Source organism: Ambystoma mexicanum, chromosome 13 (assembly GCF_040938575.1).
Source record: "Ambystoma mexicanum isolate Mex_15411 chromosome 13, UKY_AmexF1_1, whole genome shotgun sequence".
Classification (NCBI taxonomy): Eukaryota; Metazoa; Chordata; class Amphibia; order Caudata; family Ambystomatidae; genus Ambystoma; species Ambystoma mexicanum.
This window is the reverse complement of record NC_090938.1, coordinates 769,255,184-769,275,670: the sequence shown is the minus strand read 5'-3', so window position 1 is coordinate 769,275,670 and position 20,487 is coordinate 769,255,184. Positions and strand designations below refer to the sequence as shown.

Sequence of the window (20,487 nt, the reverse complement as noted above, 5' to 3'; positions counted from 1 at the left end):
GGTGAGTGAAACCCGCACTTGTTATAGACACTAAGAGCGACCCAGCGAGACGTGATCGCCCTTCGGAAGTCTATGTGAGTGAAGTTGGCAAGTGCTTTAGAAGGTCTGAGCGCGGATGAGGGGGACCTAAACTAGCTGGATGTTTAAAAAGAGATTGAGACTCTCTGTTACTACAAGTAAAGAGATTTTAATTGAAAATGCAGCAGATTGTGATGGCAAAAGTGAACCCGACTGAGGGATGTCCACAGTGAGTGGTTGGTCTGAGCCCGACTCAGGGAGGCTAACGTTGTGAGAAGGATAGGAGTCCGGCTGAGGGGGATCCACGGGTGAGGACTAATCGCCCGACGTAAGGAGAAATAGAAGGAACCTTTGTTTTGCCGTTTTGTTATACATCAGGCCCTCTGAAGCCAGGGACATTGCATGAAAGAGTCTTGGACACAGACGGTCCTGATATAAAAAGAAAAGGAACTGTAACGGTGTGCTTTAGAAGCCCAGGAGTGTGCTGTGCTCACGAGTCCCGTCTTGCCCCGTGCTAGAAAACGTGGGGAAGGGAGACCCCGGCAATAACATCCTGACTTATTATTTTGTAAACACTTCTTTCTTTCTTGTGAACATTATCCCACACATAGTTTGTAACATAGCAGATAATAAGGATTGGCAATAGGTTTCTTGGTATAGGCCTTTTATATTTGACTAGACTCCACTTGGACAGTATTATTATTATTTGATGGTCGTAGCTTGCTCCCATCTTAGATTTAGGTTTAGATAAGGGGTTTATCTCACCCATTTTACAGTTTAATAAACACCCTTGAACTGTGATCACTTGCGTCTGTCTTGCTTTGATACCAGGCCTTTCTTACAGTGGGCACAGGGATATCTACATGCTGATACATTCTGAATGAGAGATGCCCGGGGATGAGAGGGTGGGCTCAGGGATATCTATATTCTGATGCATTCTGAATGAGAGACCCCCTGGGAGGAGTGGGTGGGCACAGAGATCTCTACATTCTGATAAATTCTGAATGAGAGACCCCTGCAGAGGAGAGGGTGGGCTCAGGAATCTCTACATGATACGTTTTGAAGGAGAGACCCCCCAGGGAGGATAGGGTGGGCTCAGGAATCTCTACATGATACATTCTGAATGAGAGGTGCCCAGGAGGAGAGGGAGGGCTCGGGGATATCTACATTCTGATAGAATTGGGGGGTAAAGGGAGGATTGCCCCCCTTTGTATTGCTTCACTTTCATATCTTTATGTTTAAATACTAATAGCGAGATTTGGGGGGGGTCAACTTTTTGGTAAATTAAGTGTAAGTTTATGAGGTTGGGATTTCGGTAGGTGATCATTTCAAGACGACTTTTAGGACAGGTGAGATTTTAGTAGGTGATTAAAAGACATAGATCACTTTTTGCCATATACTTTTCATTGTATTTGTTTACTGCCAATTTTTCACTGAGGTGGGGGTTGGTAGGGGAGAGGGTGGCGGGCTGGGGGGGGGGGGACAGGGATATTAATGGGCCTACACCCATCCTTTACAGAAAGAAGCAGTGAAAATCATATCAGTGATGAAAAATGCCCGGTAAAAACCCATAGAAATGTTGGGTGGAATTTAACTTCACAATTCCTGGGATGAGAGCGGTGCCTTTAAAGATACTTCTCTCTTCCAAGTCATTCCCAGGAAAAAACTGCCAGGGACATTTTCATGGACACTAACAGGGAGAGCTAACTTCCCATTAACTATCTGAAGGGAAATGTTAGCGACAGGGAACGTCTTAAGGGGGCACTAGATAACTTAGTGGCCTGCAGAGGACTATTTGTTAGAACCTCTGGCCCAAAGAAAGTGCTGTCAATAACAGTGGCACTGGAAGTAGTGTCTCTGATTCCAGTGGTAGGGTGGCTGTGCACTATAATGGAATAGACATACTACGTATTGGAGGGAAATACCCCTCTCCCTGTCCCCTTTCTGGGGCTTGACCCTCCCACATTAAGCAAAGCTGAAGACATCTCTGGGATGTCTGCACAAGGGCAAGTCTCCCAGTGCCCAGAGGCCATGCTTTAGGCACTCTGCTCAGCAGGCTTTTTAGGACAGCTAGGCTGACCTCTGGGATGGTCAGTTTTTCTACAGTCCCAGCAGGTGCTAGGGAGTCTGGGAATTACTGAGGAACCACCACTCACCTTTGGGTTAGTGGTGCCATCCTTCTTTTTGGACCCAGCCACGAGGGGTTACCCACTTCTACTTTGAGGCCCTGTAAGAAGGGAGAATGTTGGCCGGCCTTACCTGTCCCCTGATCACTGTGGTGAACTCGGTGAGAGACCCACAAGTCAGCCATCTTTGCTAGTTCCCTTGGATCAGTGATGATGGAATTAGCTAAGTGCTAATACAAGTCAGGGAAGCAAGCATACAGGGGGTATATATATTTTTAAATCACACATAGAAATGCTAAATCTCCCAGAAGTTAAGATGGAGCCGGGGTCTGTAGTGTGTAATAAATGTGAGGAACAGAGGACAACCACTGGGATAAAAGTGAGTCCACATTGAGGGCACATCAAGGCAAGAGGAGACATACCTGCTCAAGACACTCTTCACATCCTAGAGAGAGAAAGAGAAAGAGGACAAGATAAATAGTCATCCCACATTGTTCTAAACGTTGATTTCCATTTTACAGAGACCCTGAGCTGTGATTCAAGGAAAGAGTTAGGTTGCTGCATTATCTAGTCTAGGAATCAGTTGAACCTTCTGGGACGTTTCTGGTCAAACAATGCAAAGCTGCGGATCACAAAATCAGACACAGACCCACACCCTATCTGGTGTTTCTGAGTAATGGAAGCAAAACGTCACCCAAAACCTTGAAGGTGACCTACAGTCCTCTCGCTTTAAAGCCATATCCTGGGGTTTCTAAACAGTTTCTTCTGAGCTGCTGGTTTTGCTGACACACTCTGCCAGCTTGGACATGGTTCCCTGTACTCAGTGCAGTGTGCGTTGCAGGCTCACAAGTGTGCATGTGTAGGAAGGTAGATGCTCAATGCGTGTGTGTGCATGTTTGTGTGTGTGTCTGCGTGTGTGTGGGTCATAGAGATGCACAAGGAGTCATGCTGTTTGTCCTGGTTTCTAATGGTTGCTGAAGTTCTAGAGAAGACACAAGGCTCCATCATGCCACACATCACCTTGATGTCGCCAACGTGGTGTCTGGGAAGCAGAGTAGTAGCCTGCAGCGAAAGCGCGGGCATCCATAACTGGCAATCAAATGTTGGTGCCAGAGCCATAGCTACATTGTTTGTGCTGGGAACTAGAGCCACTGTGAATGAAAGGTGGGGGTGGGGGGGGACATCTGGCTCGGACAAGTGGCCCAGAGCCGGACATTACTGGGGTATTTGAGGCTGCACTTACATGTAGTGACTTTGTCATACATACAAGGCATTAACTGCGATTAGATGGCATTACTGAGAGGTGCTGAGGTGGCACTTTGCATCTGCAGCACCTACACACATGGGAATGAACATGACATACAGTGACTTTACAGGCATGCCAGGCACTAACTGGCATTAGAGGAGTTTGAAGCTGCACTTTGCGTATAATGGCAACAACTGCACACATGTGAGACTGCACATACTGCACTCAGCATTAGAGGGCATTACTGGGGCATTGGACTAGACTAGCTGTCACAGTGCAGCATTCGCTGACCTAGCGCTCTCTCTCTCTCTCTCTCTCTCTCTGTGCGCTGTCTCAGTGACAATTACTCTCTAGATCCATGGTATAGTACAGGCTTTCTCTCTCTCTCTCCATCAGTGCTGTCTGTTTTTCTCTCACCCCATTCCCCATCGCTCTTGCTCGCTCTGTGTGTCTCTCTCTCTGCCTCCCCCTATCATTCCCTGTCTCTTTCTCTCCAGGCTCTATCGCCGTATCTTGCTCTCTGTCCTTTGCCAGCTCTGTGGGTGTGCCGCTCTCTCTCTCTCTCTCTCACTCTCTCCCTGTCCAGCTCTGTGATTGTGCCACTCTCTGCACAGTGGTGTATCAGTGGGCGAGAGCGGTCTTTCATGCTGTCCCTCTCTTTCTGAGGTGTATTGTGAAGTGCACTCTCTTGGTTCTCTCTGTATGGACAGTGTGGTGTGCTCACTCTGGTTCTCTCTGTCAGTGTGGTTTATCCCTAGCACTAGTGTAGTCTGGTGTGCGCTCTCTCTCAGAATCATTGCTGTCTAGTTTTCTCTCTCCTTCTATCTCTGTGTCCCTCCATCCCTCTGCTTCCCTGTCCCTTCCACCCCCCGCATCCTTCCCTACCAGTCCATTTCTGTCCCTCCCTAACACTCCCTCCATCCCCCTTTACCTCCTTCTTTCCCCATCTGTCCTCGCCCCCCTCTACCTCTATTCCCCCCTTTCTCTTTCCCTTGTCCCTCTTTCTCTGTGCCCCCTCTCTCTTTCCCTTGTCCCTCTTTCTCTCTGCCCCCTCTCTCTTTCCCTTGTCCATCTTTCTCTCCCCCTCTCTTTTTCTTGATAGTTTATGTTATGTGTGTGATTTTTAGAGCGCTAACGGCCACACTCGGGCATCAAAGCTTTTGCTAACCTGACCCCCGGTTTGAGGAGCAGAGAATGTTCTCAGTTTTGTTTCGGTAGTGTGATGGGCCAGAAATGTGAGGCGGACAACTTTTAGATCATTTTTCAAAGAATGCTGTTTTATTAAATCAAAAGTGCAAACCTACGCCTCACTTGCCCATCTCTAACAGGGATTTCTCTGCCTAAATAAACGAAGGCAAACACTCTAGAATAACATTTCTGGCCCTCACACTTATACATAAACATAAACAAGAAAACATATGGCAATACTTGTATTAGCAACACATTCAAGTCTTTGATTGTAACCTGAGCGAATTCCACTTCCCCAGGTTTTAAGTCAAGGTTAGTTCCGTTGAATAACACAAAACAACAAGAAAATCAAGGGTTGAAACAAAGTTCCAACACAGTTTTGGCCAAGTCAGTTTGTTAAGAAAAACTTCCAACACTCCACAGTTCAACACATAAGAGATAATTTTCCTCCAGGAAATGCACAAGTCAAAGCTCCTTAAACAGTACCAATGGGATTCTTGGTTAGGATGTTTTCCATCACAACTTAGTTGATTCACAAAACACAGTTTAGTTGAAATCTCATCACAGTGCTTCTCTCTCAGCACCATTAAACACAACCACTTCTTTGTCAGGATAAGGCCACAGTGTTTCTCTCCTAACACCGTGAGCAACACCTGCTTCCTTCACAGTACATTCAACTTCTGTCTGGGTCACTTTATACCAGGACTTCCACTTCTGTCTAGGCCACTTTATACCAGGACTTCCACTTCCATGTCTGCCTGGGTCACTTTATACCAGGATTTCCACTTCCACTTCTGTCTAGGCCACTTTATACCAGGATTTCCACTTCCACTTCTGTCTGGGTCACTTTATACCAGGACTTCCACTTCCACTTCTGTCTGGGTCACTTTATACCAGGACTTCCACTTCCACTTCTGTCTGGATCACTTTATACCAGGACTTCCACTTCCACTTCTGCCTGGGTCACTTTATACCAGGACTTCCACTTCCACTTCTGCCTGGGTCACTTTATACCAGGACTTCCACTTCTGTCTAGGCCACTTTATACCAGGACTTCCACTTCCATGTCTGCCTGGGTCACTTTATACCAGGACTTCCACTTCCATGTCTGCCTGGGTCACTTTATACCAGGACTTCCACGTCAATTTATGCCTGGGTCACTTTATACCAGGACTTCCACGTCAACTTATGCCTGGGACACTTTATACCAGGACTTCCACTTCCACTTCTGCCTGGGTCACTTTATACCAGGACTTCCACTGCCACTTCTGCCTGGGTCACTTTATACCAGGGTCTCCACTTCCTCTTCTGCCTGGGTCACTTTATACCAGGACTTCCACTTCCACTTCTGCCTGGGTCACTTTATACCAGGACTTCCACTTCCACTTCTGCCTGGGTCACTTTATACCAGGACATGCACTTCCACTTCTTTCTGGGTCACTTTATACCAGGACTTCCACTTCTGTCTGGGTCACTTTATACCAGGACTTCCACTTCCACGTCTGCCTGGGTCACTTTATACCAGGACTTCCACTTCCACTTCTGTCTGGATCACTTTATACCAGGACTTCCACTTCTGTCTGGGTCACTTTATACCAGGACTTCCACTTCCACTTCTGTCTGGGTCACTTTATACCAGGACTTCCACTTCCACTTCTGTCTGGATCACTTTATACCAGGACTTCCACTTCCACTTCTGTCTGGGTCACTTTATACCAGGACTTCCACTTCCAGTTCTGTCTGGGTCACTTTATACCAGCACTTCCACTTCCACTTCTGTCTGGGTCACTTTATACCAGGACTTCCACTTCCACTTCTGTCTGGATCACTTTATACCAGGACTTCCACTTCTGTCTGGGTCACTTTATACCAGGACTTCCACTTCCACTTCTGTCTGGGTCACTTTATACCAGGACTTCCACTTCCACTTCTGTCTGGGTCACTTTATACCAGGACTTCCACTTCTGCCTGGGTCACTTTATACCAGCACTTCCACTTCCACTTCTGTCTGGGTCACTTTATACCAGGACTTCCACTTCTGTCTAGGCCACTTTATACCAGGACTTCCACTTCCATGTCTGCCTGGGTCACTTTATACCAGGACTTCCACTTCCACTTCTGCCTGGGTCACTTTATACCAGGACTTCCACGTCAACTTATGCCTGGGTCACTTTATACCAGGACTTCCACGTCAACTTATGCCTGGGACACTTTATACCAGGACTTCCACTTCCACTTCTGCCTGGTTCACTTTATACCAGGACTTCCACTACTGTCTGGGTCACTTTATAACAGGACTTCCACTGCCACTTCTGCCTGGGTCACTTTATACCAGGGTCTCCACTTCCACTTCTGCCTGGGACACTTTATACCAGGACTTCCACGTCAACTTATGCCTGGGACACTTTATACCAGGACTTCCACTTCCACTTCTGCCTGGGTCACTTTATACCAGGACTTCCACTGCCACTTCTGCCTGGGTCACTTTATACCAGGGTCTCCACTTCCTCTTCTGCCTGGGTCACTTTATACCAGGACTTCCACGTCAACTTATGCCTGGGACACTTTATACCAGGACTTCCACTTCCACTTCTTTCTGGGTCACTTTATACCAGGACATGCACTTCCACTTCTTTCTGGGTCACTTTATACCAGGACTTCCACTTCCACTTCTCCCTGGGTCACCTTATACCAGGACTTCTACGTTAACTTCTGCCTGGATCACTTTATACCAGGACTTCCACTTCTGCCTGGGTCACTTTATACCAGGACTTCCACTTCTGCCTGGGTCACTTTATACCAGGACTTCCACTTCTGCCTGGGTCACTTTATACCAGGACTTCCACTGCCACTTCTGCCTGGGTCACTTTATACCAGGGTCTCCACTTCCTCTTCTGCCTGGGTCACTTTATACCAGGACTTCCACGTCAACTTATGCCTGGGACACTTTATACCAGGACTTCCACTTCCACTTCTTTCTGGGTCACTTTATACCAGGACATGCACTTCCACTTCTTTCTGGGTCACTTTATACCAGGACTTCCACTTCCACTTCTCCCTGGGTCACCTTATACCAGGACTTCTACGTTAACTTCTGCCTGGATCACTTTATACCAGGACTTCCACTTCTGCCTGGGTCACTTTATACCAGGACTTCCACTTCTGCCTGGGTCACTTTATACCAGGACTTCCACTTCTGCCTGGGTCACTTTATACCAGGACTTCCAATTCCACTTCTCCCTGGGTCACCTTATACCAGGACTTCTATGTTAATTTCTGCCTGGGTCACTTTATACCAGGACTTCCACTTCTGCCTGGGTCACTTTATACCAGGACTTCCACTTCCACTTCGGCCTGGGTCACTTTATACCAGGACTTCCACTTCCACTTCTGTCTGGGTCACTTTATACCAGGACTTCCACTTCCACTTCTGTCTGGGTCACTTTATACCAGGACTTCCACGTCAACTTATGCCTGGGACACTTTATACCAGGACTTCCACTTCCACTTCTGCCTGGGTCACTTTATACCAGGACTTCCACTGCCACTTCTGCCTGGGTCACTTTATACCAGGACTTCCACTTCCACTTCTGTCTGGGTCACTTTATACCAGGACTTCCACTTCCACTTCTGTCTGGATCACTTTAAACCAGGATTTCCACTTCCACTTCTTTCTGGGTCACTTTATACCAGGACTTCCACTTCCATTTCTGCCTGGGTCACTTTATACCAGGACTTCCACTTCCACTTCTGTCTGGGTCACTTTATACCAGGACTTCCACTTCTGCCTGGGTCACCTTATACCAGGACTTCCACTTCCACTTCTGTCTGGGTCACTTTATACCAGGACTTCCACTTCCACGTCTGTCTGGGTCACTTTATACCAGGACTTCCACTTCCACTTCTGTCTGGGTCACTTTATACCAGGACTTCCACTTCCACTTCTGTCTGGGTCACTTTATACCAGAACTTCCACTTCTGCCATGGGTCACTTTATACCAGGACTTCCAATTCCACTTCTCCCTGGGTCACCTTATACCAGGACTTCCACTTCCACTTCTGTCTGGGTCACTTTATACCAGGGTCTCCACTTCCTCTTCTGCCTGGGTCACTTTATACCAGGACTTCCACTTCCACTTCTGCCTGGGTCACTTTATACCAGGACTTCCAATTCCACTTCTCCCTGGGTCACCTTATACCAGGACTTCCACTTCCACTTCTGTCTGGGTCACTTTATACCAGGACTTCCACTTCCTCTTCTGCCTGGGTCACTTTATACCAGGACTTCCACTTCCAATTCTGTCTGGTTCACTTTATACCAGGGTCTCCACTTCCTCTTCTGCCTGGGTCACTTTATACCAGGACCTCCACTTCCACTTCTGTCTGGGTCACTTTATACCAGGACTTCCACTTCCACTTCTGTCTGGGTCACTTTATACCAGGGTCTCCACTTCCTCTTCTGCCTGGGTCACTTTATACCAGGACTTCCATTTCCTCTTCTGCCTGGGTCACTTTATACCAGGACTTCCAATTCCACTTCTGCCTGGGTCACCTTATACCAGGACTTCCACTTCCACTTCTGCCTGGGTCAATTTATACCAGGACTTCCACTTCCTCTTCTGTCTGGGTCACTTTATACCAGGACTTCCACTTCCTCTTCTGCCTGGGTCACTTTATACCAGGACTTCCACTTCCTCTTCTGCGTGGGTCACTTTATACCAGGACTTCCACTTCCTCTTCTGCGTGGGTCACTTTATACCAGGACTTCCACTTCCGCCTGGGTGACTTTATACCAGGACTTCCACTTTTGCCTGGGTCACTTTATACCAAGACTAACACTTCCACTTCTGCCTGGGTCACTTTATACCAGGACTTCCACTTCTGTCTGGGTCACTTTATACCAGGGCCTCCACTTCCACTTCTGCCTGGGTCACCTTATACCAGGACTTCCAATATCACTTCTGCCTGGGTCACTTTATACCAGGACTTCCAATTCCACTTCTGCCTGGGTCACATTATACCAGGACTTCCACTTCCACTTCTGCCTGGGTCACTTTATACCAGGACTTCCACTTCCACTTCTGCCTGGGTCACGTTATACCAGGACTTCCAATTCCACTTCTGCCTGGGTCAATTTATACCAGGACTTCCACTTCCACTTCTGCCTGGGTCACGTTATACCAGGACTTCCACTTCCACGTCTGCCTGGGTCACTTTATACCAGCACTTCCACTTCCGCCTGGGTCACTTTATACCAGGACTTCCACTTCCGCCTGGGTCACTTTATACCAGGACTTCCACTTCCGTCTGGGTCACTTTATAACAGGACTTCCACTTCCACTTCTGCCTGGGTCACGTTATACCAGGACTTCCAATTCCACTTCTGTCTGGGTCACTTTATACCAGGACTTCCACTTCCACTTCTGCCTGGGTCACTTTATACCAGCACTTCCACTTCCGCCTGGGTCACTTTATAACAGGACTTCCACTTCCGCCTGGGTCACTTTATACCAGGACTTCCACTTCCACTTCTGCCTGGGTCACTTTATACCAGGAATACCACTTCCACTTCTTTCTGGGTCACTTTATACCAGGACTTCCACTTCCACTTCTTTCTGGGTCACTTTATACCAGGACTTCCACTTCCACTTCTGCCTGGGTCACTTTATACCAGGACTTCCACTTCCACTTCTGCCTGGGTCACTTTATACCAGGTCTTCCACTTCCGCATGGGTCACTTTATACCAGGACTTCCACTTCCGCATGGGTCACTTTATACCAGGACTTCCACTTCCACTTCTGCCTGGGTCACGTTATACCAGGACTTCCAATTCCACTTCTGCCTGGGTCACTTTATACCAGGACTTCCACTTCCACTTCTGCCTGGGTCACTTTATACCAGCACTTCCACTTCCGCCTGGGTCACTTTATACCAGGACTTCCACTTCCGCCTGGGTCACTTTATACCAGGACTTCCACTTCCACTTCTGCCTGGGTCACGTTATACCAGGACTTCCAATTCCACTTCCGCCTGGGTCACTTTATACCAGGACTTCCACTTCCACTTCTTTCTGGGTCACTTTATACCAGGACTTCCACTTCCACTTCTGCCTGGGTCACTTTATACCAGGACTTCCACTTCCACTTCTGCCTGGGTCACTTTATACCAGGACTTCCACTTCCACTTCTGTCTGGGTCACTTTATACCAGGACATGCACTTCCACTTCTTTCTGGGTCACTTTATACCAGGACTTCCACTTCCACTTCTGTCTGGGTCACTTTATACCAGGACTTCCACTTCCACGTCTGCCTGGGTCACTTTATACCAGGACTTCCACTTCCACTTCTGTCTGGATCACTTTATACCAGGACTTCCACTTCTGTCTAGGTCACTTTATACCAGGACTTCCACTTCCACTTCTGTCTGGGTCACTTTATACCAGGACTTCCACTTCCACTTCTGTCTGGATCACTTTATACCAGGACTTCCACTTCCACTTCTGTCTGGGTCACTTTATACCAGGACTTCCACTTCCACCTCTGTCTGGGTCACTTTATACCAGCACTTCCACTTCCACTTCTGTCTGGGTCACTTTATACCAGGACTTCCACTTCCACTTCTGTCTGGATCACTTTATACCAGGACTTCCACTTCTGTCTGGGTCACTTTATACCAGGACTTCCACTTCCACTTCTGTCTGGGTCACTTTATAACAGGACTTCCACTTCCACTTCTGTCTGGGTCACTTTATACCAGGACTTCCACTTCCACTTCTGTCTGGGTCACTTTATACCAGGACTTCCACTTCCACTTCTGTCTGGGTCACTTTATACCAGCACTTCCACTTCCACTTCTGTCTGGGTCACTTTATACCAGGACTTCCACTTCTGTCTAGGCCACTTTATACCAGGACTTCCACTTCCATGTCTGCCTGGGTCACTTTATACCAGGACTTCCACTTCCACTTCTGCCTGGGTCACTTTATACCAGGACTTCCACGTCAACTTAAGCCTGGGTCACTTTATACCAGGACTTCCACGTCAACTTATGCCTGGGACACTTTATACCAGGACTTCCACTTCCACTTCTGCCTGGTTCACTTTATACCAGGACTTCCACTACTGTCTGGGTCACTTTATACCAGGACTTCCACTGCCACTCCTGCCTGGGTCACTTTATACCAGGGTCTCCACTTCCACTTCTGCCTGGGACACTTTATACCAGGGTCTCCACTTCCACTTCTGCCTGGGACACTTTATACCAGGACTTCCACGTCAACTTATGCCTGGGACACTTTATACCAGGACTTCCACTTCCACTTCTGCCTGGGTCACTTTATACCAGGACTTCCACTTCCACTTCTGCCTGGGTCACTTTATACCAGGACTTCCATTGCCACTTCTGCCTGGGTCACTTTATACCAGGGTCTCCACTTCCTCTTCTGCCTGGGTCACTTTATACCAGGACTTCCATGTCAACTTATGCCTGGGACACTTTATACCAGGACTTCCACTTCCACTTCTTTCTGGGTCACTTTATACCAGGACTTCCACTTCCACTTCTGTCTGGGTCACTTTATACCAGGACTTCCACTTCCACTTCTGTCTGGGTCACTTTATACCAGGACTTCCACTGCCACTTCTGCCTGGGTCACTTTATACCAGGGTCTCCACTTCCTCTTCTGCCTGGGTCACTTTATACCAGGACTTCCACGTCAACTTATGCCTGGGACACTTTATACCAGGACTTCCACTTCCACTTCTTTCTGGGTCACTTTATACCAGGACTTCCACTTCCACTTCTGTCTGGGTCACTTTATACCAGGACTTCCACTTCCACTTCTGTCTGGGTCACTTTATACCAGGACATGCACTTCCACTTCTTTCTGGGTCACTTTATACCAGGACTTCCACTTCCACTTCTCCCTGGGTCACCTTATACCAGGACTTCTACGTTAACTTCTGCCTGGATCACTTTATACCAGGACTTCCACTTCTGCCTGGGTCACTTTATACCAGGACTTCCACTTCTGCCTGGGTCACTTCATACCAGGACTTCCACTTCTGCCTGGGTCACTTTATACCAGGACTTCCAATTCCACTTCTCCCTGGGTCACCTTATACCAGGACTTCTATGTTAACTTCTGCCTGGATCACTTTATACCAGGACTTCCACTTCCACATCTGTCTAGGTCACTTTATACCAGGACCTTCACTTCTGCCTGGGTCACTTTATACCAGGACTTCCACTTCTGCCTGGGTCACTTTATACCAGGACTTCCACTTCCACTTCGGCCTGGGTCACTTTATACCAGGACTTCCACTTCCACTTCTGTCTGGGTCACTTTATACCAGGACTTCCACTTCCACTTCTGTCTGGGTCACTTTATACCAGGACTTCCACGTCAACTTATGCCTGGGACACTTTATACCAGGACTTCCACTTCCACTTCTGCCTGGGTCACTTTATACCAGGACTTCCACTGCCACTTCTGCCTGGGTCACTTTATACCAGGGTCTCCACTTCCTCTTCTGCCTGGGTCACTTTATACCAGGACTTCCACGTCAACTTATGCCTGGGACACTTTATACCAGGACTTCCACTTCCACTTCTTTCTGGGTCACTTTATACCAGGACTTCCACTTCCACTTCTGTCTGGGTCACTTTATACCAGGACTTCCACTTCCACTTCTGTCTGGGTCACTTTATACCAGGACATGCACTTCCACTTCTTTCTGGGTCACTTTATACCAGGACTTCCACTTCCACTTCCACTTCTCCCTGGGTCACCTTATACCAGGACTTCTACGTTAACTTCTGCCTGGATCACTTTATACCAGGACTTCCACTTCTGCCTGGGTCACTTTATACCAGGACTTGCACTTCTGCCTGGGTCACTTCATACCAGGACTTCCACTTCTGCCTGGGTCACTTTATACCAGGACTTCCAATTCCACTTCTCCCTGGGTCACCTTATACCAAGACTTCTATGTTAACTTCTGCCTGGATCACTTTATACCAGGACTTCCACTTCCACATCTGTCTAGGTCACTTTATACCAGGACCTTCACTTCTGCCTGGGTCACTTTATACCAGGACTTCCACTTCTGCCTGGGTCACTTTATACCAGGACTTCCACTTCCACTTCGGCCTGGGTCACTTTATACCAGGACTTCCACTTCCACTTCTGTCTGGGTCACTTTATACCAGGACTTCCACTTCCACTTCTGTCTGGGTCACTTTATACCAGGACTTCCACGTCAACTTATGCCTGGGACACTTTATACCAGGACTTCCACTTCCACTTCTGCCTGGGTCACTTTATACCAGGACTTCCACTGCCACTTCTGCCTGGGTCACTTTATACCAGGACTTCCACTTCCACTTCTGTCTGGGTCACTTTATACCAGGACTTCCACTTCCACTTCTGTCTGGATCACTTTAAACCAGGATTTCCACTTCCACTTCTTTCTGGGTCACTTTATACCAGGACTTCCACTTCCATTTCTGCCTGGGTCACTTTATACCAGGACTTCCACTTCCACTTCTGTCTGGGTCACTTTATACCAGGACTTCCACTTCCACTTCTGCCTGGGTCACCTTATACCAGGACTTCCACTTCCACTTCTGTCTGGGTCACTTTATACCAGGACTTCCACTTCCACGTCTGTCTGGGTCACTTTATACCAGGACTTCCACTTCCTCTTCTGCCTGGGTCACTTTATACCAGGACTTCCACTTCCACTTCTGTCTGGGTCACTTTATACCAGGACTTCCACTTCCACTTCTGTCTGGGTCACTTTATACCAGAACTTCCACTTCTGCCATGGGTCACTTTATACCAGGACTTCCAATTCCACTTCTCCCTGGGTCACCTTATACCAGGACTTCCACTTCCACTTCTGTCTGGGTCACTTTATACCAGGGTCTCCACTTCCTCTTCTGCCTGGGTCACTTTATACCAGGACTTCCACTTCCACTTCTGCCTGGGTCACTTTATACCAGGACTTCCACTTCCACTTCTGTCTGGGTCACTTTATACCAGGGTCTCCACTTCCTCTTCTGCCTGGGTCACTTTATACCAGGACTTCCATTTCCTCTTCTGCCTGGGTCACTTTATACCAGGACTTCCAATTCCACTTCTGCCTGGGTCACCTTATACCAGGACTTCCACTTCCACTTCTGCCTGGGTCAATTTATACCAGGACTTCCACTTCCACTTCTGTCTGGGTCACTTTATACCAGGACTTCCACTTCCACTTCTGTCTGGGTCACTTTATACCAGGGTCTCCACTTCCACTTCTGCCTGGGTCACTTTATGCCAGGACTTCCACTTCTGCCTGGGTCACTTTATGCCAGGACTTCCACTTCCACTTCTGCCTGGGTCACTTTATACCAGGACTTCCAATTCAACGTCTGCCTGGGTCACTTTATGCCAGGACTTCCACTTCAACGTCTGCCTGGGTCACTTTATGCCAGGACTTCCACTTCTGCCTGGGTCACTTTATGCCAGGACTTCCACTTCCACCTCTGCCTGGGTCACTTTATACCAGGACTTCCACTTCTGCCTGGGTCACTTTATGCCAGGACTTCCACTTCCACATCTGCCTGGGTCCCTTTTTACCAGGACTTCCACTTATGTCTGTGTCACTTCATACCAGGACTTCCACTTCTGCCTGGGTCACTTTATACCAGGACTTCCACTTCCTCTTCTGTCTGGGTCACTTTATACCAGGACTTCCACTTCCTCTTCTGCCTGGGTCACTTTATACCAGGACTTCCACTTCCTCTTCTGCGTGGGTCACTTTATACCAGGACTTCCACTTCCTCTTCTGCGTGGGTCACTTTATACCAGGACTTCCACTTCCGCCTGGGTTACTTTATACCAGGACTTCCACTTTTGCCTGGGTCACTTTATACCAAGACTAACACTTCCACTTCTGCCTGGGTCACTTTATACCAAGACTAACACTTCCACTTCTGCCTGGGTCACTTTATACCAGGACTTCCACTTCTGTCTGGGTCACTTTAAACCAGGGCCTCCACTTCCACTTCTGCCTGGGTCACCTTATACCAGGACTTCCAATTCCACTTCTGCCTGGGTCACTTTATACCAGGACTTCCAATTCCACTTCTGCCTGGGTCACATTATACCAGGACTTCCACTTCCACTTCTGCCTGGGTCACTTTATACCAGGACTTCCACTTCCACTTCTGCCTGGGTCACTTTATACCAGGACTTCCACTTCCACTTCTGCCTGGGTCACTTTATACCAGGACTTCCACTTCCACTTCTGCCTGGGTCACGTTATACCAGGACTTCCAATTCCACTTCTGCCTGGGTCAATTTATACCAGGACTTCCACTTCCACTTCTGCCTGGGTCACGTTATACCAGGACTTCCACTTCCACGTCTGCCTGGGTCACTTTATACCAGCACTTCCACTTCCGCCTGGGTCACTTTATACCAGGACTTCCACTTCCGCCTGGGTCACTTTATAACAGGACTTCCACTTCCACTTCTGCCTGGGTCACGTTATACCAGGACTTCCAATTCCACTTCTGTCTGGGTCACTTTATACCAGGACTTCCACTTCCACTTCTGCCTGGGTCACTTTATACCAGCACTTCCACTTCCGCCTGGGTCACTTTATAACAGGACTTCCACTTCCGCCTGGGTCACTTTATACCAGGACTTCCACTTCCACTTCTGCCTGGGTCACTTTATACCAGGAATACCACTTCAACTTCTTTCTGGGTCACTTTATACCAGGACTTCCACTTCCACTTCTTTCTGGGTCACTTTATACCAGGACTTCCACTTCCACTTCTGCCTGGGTCACTTTATACCAGGACTTCCACTTCCACTTCTGCCTGGGTCACTTTATACCAGGACTTCCACTTCCGCATGGGTCACTTTATACCAGGACTTCCACTTCCACTTCTGCCTGGGTCACGTTATACCAGGACTTCCAATTCCACTTCTGCCTGGGTCACTTTATACCAGGACTTCCACTTCCACTTCTGCCTGGGTCACTTTATACCAGCACTTCCACTTCCGCCTGGGTCACTTTATACCAGGACTTCCACTTCCGCCTGGGTCACTTTATACCAGGACTTCCACTTCCACTTCTGCCTGGGTCACGTTATACCAGGACTTCCAATTCCACTTCCGCCTGGGTCACTTTATACCAGGACTTCCACTTCCACTTCTTTCTGGGTCACTTTATACCAGGACTTCCACTTCCACTTCTGCCTGGGTCACTTTATACCAGCACTTCCACTTCCGACTGGGTCACTTTATAACAGGACTTCCACTTCCGCCTGGGTCACTTTATAACAGGACTTCCACTTCCACTTCCACTTCTGCCTGGGTCACTTTATACCAGGGCCTCCACTTCCACTTCTGCCTGGGTCACTTTATACCAGGACTTCTACTTCCAACCCATCCTATGTTTTAGGATGCTCTGAGGTCCCAACCCGCCTTCCCCTTTTTTACAAAAACACTGTGCAGAGGGTGGCTGACAGTAACAACATCCACTTACACACACTGGACATGTCCCGCTAATAGGGTCAGGCAAAGTCAGGTACTCAATGCTAAATGCATACACCTGATACCGATTAGCTCTCCTCATACAAATAAAAGGCAGCACCCAGAGACACACTCTGAGCAAGGCGGAACACGAGTACGAGCAGGACTTCTGGGAAGAAGGTAAGCCTACTGGAGCAGAACGACGGACCGAGGGACGGAAGCAGCGGGACGGAAACCCCAAGAGTTCCTTACCAGAGGTCGTTGCCTCCAACAGGCCGCGGATGACACGTGAAGAAGGCCAGATCCCACAAGTGAAGATTGCATTGTGTTCCGAGGCCACCAGAGACCATCCTGGGTGAATGGACGAGTTGGGGAGGCGAGGTCAAGCCTGTAGTACTAACCTGGACTCATGAACTGAAAATTGTAAAAATCCAGAACAGAAACACACAGCCGGTGTGTTAGGAAAGCGATCTGAAAGACCGGTGTGTGTTAAGAGGTTTTTGAAGTAGCAACATTTATCGCAAGTGGAGGCTGCATGCGTGTGAATGAAACATGAGGAAAGGCAGACCTCTGAATGAACTTTAAAGTGAACAAGTAGCTGCAAAGACAGCGATACTACGTAACGGAGTGGTCAGGTGAAAGGAAGTAGCCCAGTCGAAAGTCTCCGTTACAAGTGAACTGTTTGAAACATAAGCGTATGATCAGCAAAAGTGAAATAAAGAAGAGAACTCCAAGTGACATTTAGTCGAAGTGGTCCTGTGAAGGTCATAGTTAAATCCATCGCACAATCTAAAGTCTTCGACTTGCTTGCATTGAAGAGACATTCTGAAAAGAGGTCCGAGCCAGACAGAGGGAAAACCGAAGTGAGATAAGCTTGGGGAAGGGAGCCTCCTTGCTTGTTCGTGTTGAATTACATATTTAGAGGAGTCCGAGCCTGACAGAGGGAGACCCAAAGTGAGACAAGCTTGGGGAAAGGAGCCCCTTACTTCTTTGTGTTGATCTTTATTTTTTGTGAGTTCTGAGCTCGGCAGAGAGGGACCTTCGTGAACTGTTTTGGATGTAACCTTGTTTTGAAGTCAAAGAAAAGAGACTTAAACGTGGAAGATCAGGCGGGCCTCGACTCACGTGGTGAACTGTTTATTTTTATAGAAGCTGCGCCAGAGTGTGTCATCCTGCCTACAGGGACAGCCTTATTCTGGGAGGTTTAATATGAGGAGGAGAGCTTGTTCAACCACACTTACTTATTTGAACATTGATTTTCCTTTCGCATACATTTTTCCTTTTTACACTTTTATACAAAGAATAGGGCAGGCATTAGGTTTTGTTAACATAGGTCATTTTGATTTGACAGACTCCACTAGGACTACGGTATTAATTATTTGATGGTCGAGACTACTCCCATCTTGGTTATAGGGCAGAATTGGAGTTTCTCCAACAGTAAACATTTCAATAAAGGTTTTACAAATTGTACCCATTGTGTCAGTGTCATACTTGTGATACCATGCCTCCCCTACCGCAAGCAATGTCTCTTTATCTCCTGAACATCAACTTTCTTATAGGGCCACTTTTCAACCACTCTTGTCTTTTTGTTAAGCCACAAACCAAGTACTTTCAATTCAACCTCTATTGGCTTTGACAATGTTAATTCATGACTAGTTGCTGTTCCTTTCACACCATAGTCATTCATTTACAAGCTCTACCTTTAAAGATGTTATATTAGCCTCTTTTCCTCTGCTAACAACAGTTATTCTCAAAGAAACCTTTACTTTAGCTTCATTTGGCTGAGGGCAATGCTTGTCCAACTCTTGGCTTATTGTAATGCTTGTTTTCTTTGGATCACAATATTGAGGTTTAATACCCGGTTTCACAGGATACACTGTTATTGTGACTTTACTCAGGCTTGGTCTTCGTGTTAAAATCACTTTTAGGCACACGCAACCCTTATTAATTTTGTTAAAGCTGTTTTTTAATCATTTATAATGTTCAAAACCTCCTTCCACAGCGTATTTGTCTATACGCGAGTGCTACAATTGTTGCACTCCATTGTCTGACACGCTCCGGTCAGCTTCAGTCAATTTCACTCCCTAGCGAGTGAAAGCAACTGGTTACAATTGCCTGCCTGACAATGCCTGAAGGCTTGAGAATGCGCAGAAACACTCACCGGCCTCTTGGGCCACTGACACAGGCTGCTGGACTTCTACTACAGTGGTGTTCTCGGCTCGGCATACTTCCCTCAGCAAGCTGCCTTCGGTCCCACCCCAGAGGCATGGAGTTCAGCTCACCATGACCCCCTGGAGCATGCCAGCCTCCAGGCATGGTCTGCTGGATGCTTCTTGCTGTGAAATCTCTAAAATAAGGTTCACATGGGGTAAAGCTTTCAAATCTTAAGCTTCCCGCTGCGCAACCTCTGCAATCCAGGCTTTGGGGGAAAAGGACCAACTCAGGACTAGTAACTGGAATAATCCTTGTGTCCTTTCTTTCCTCCCACCTCTGTGGATTCTGCCAGCAAGGTGCTTTCCTCTGCCACTTTCTCCTGCCCCAGCTGCTTCTGCTGCTGCTACAACTGCTACTGCCCCTCCAGCCACAACCACAACTAATGGCCTGCACAAGAAGAAGCTTTTTAAGCCTCTCAGCCTCCCTCGGGTATGCTATTAAGCCTAATTGCCTGACCTTCAGGTCTGCATTGGTCTTCAGCCATCTTCTTCATCCCAGTACTCTTGGGATTATGGGACTTGGAGTCCCAAACAGCAAAGTTAGTTCTAAATGGTAATTTACTATTTTTGACTTTAGAACTATTTTGCTTATACATGTTTACAAATGCTTCATCCTGTTTCTTCACAGAAGGGAAAGGCAGTTCATGTAGGCCACCATTTATAGGTTTCCTTTCTCTGTACCTTTGGGAGCAAGGGGGGATTTTTAGTAACTCCCTGTCCTGCTGAACCCGTTCTATCTCTGGGATCAGGTCCCTGTGGGTGGATTGCTGCTCTAGTTCTATAGGTTTCTGATCCCCTCACACCTTCAGTAGATCCACGTCCTGTTGCTAACACTTCCTCGCCAGCTCAGGGGTCAGGTCCCTGGCAGTGGATCGTTGCTCGTACAGGTCTATAGATTCCTGTCTCACCTTCAATAGCTCCCTGTCCTGCTGCTGATACCTCTGTTCCATCTCTGGGATCAGGCCCCTGTGGGTGGATTGCTGCGCTAGCTCTATAGGTTTCTGATCCCCTCTCACCTTCAGTAGATCCACGTCCTGCTGCTGGCACTTCCTCTCCAGCTCTGGGATCAGGCCACTGTGGGTGGATTGCTGCTCTAGTTCTATAGGTTTCTGATCCCCTCTCACCTTCAGTAGATCCACGTCCTGTTGCTAACACTTCCTCG

At 47.8% G+C, this 20,487-nt stretch overlaps 1 protein-coding gene across 1 annotated transcript in view; it reads right to left on the bottom strand.

Annotated features, from left to right (window-relative positions):
* The window catches only part of LOC138520550 (E3 ubiquitin-protein ligase TRIM39-like), a 936,034-nt gene that overhangs the window by 891,592 nt on the left and 23,955 nt on the right, over positions 1-20,487 (bottom strand). Inside the window, exons 4-5 of the mRNA XM_069632892.1 lie at positions 20,234-20,449; positions 19,783-19,945 (exon numbers count right to left, since the gene is read on the bottom strand). Coding sequence (XP_069488993.1) covers positions 19,783-19,945; positions 20,234-20,449 — 379 coding nt within the window. The remainder of the gene's footprint in view (positions 1-19,782; positions 19,946-20,233; positions 20,450-20,487) is intronic.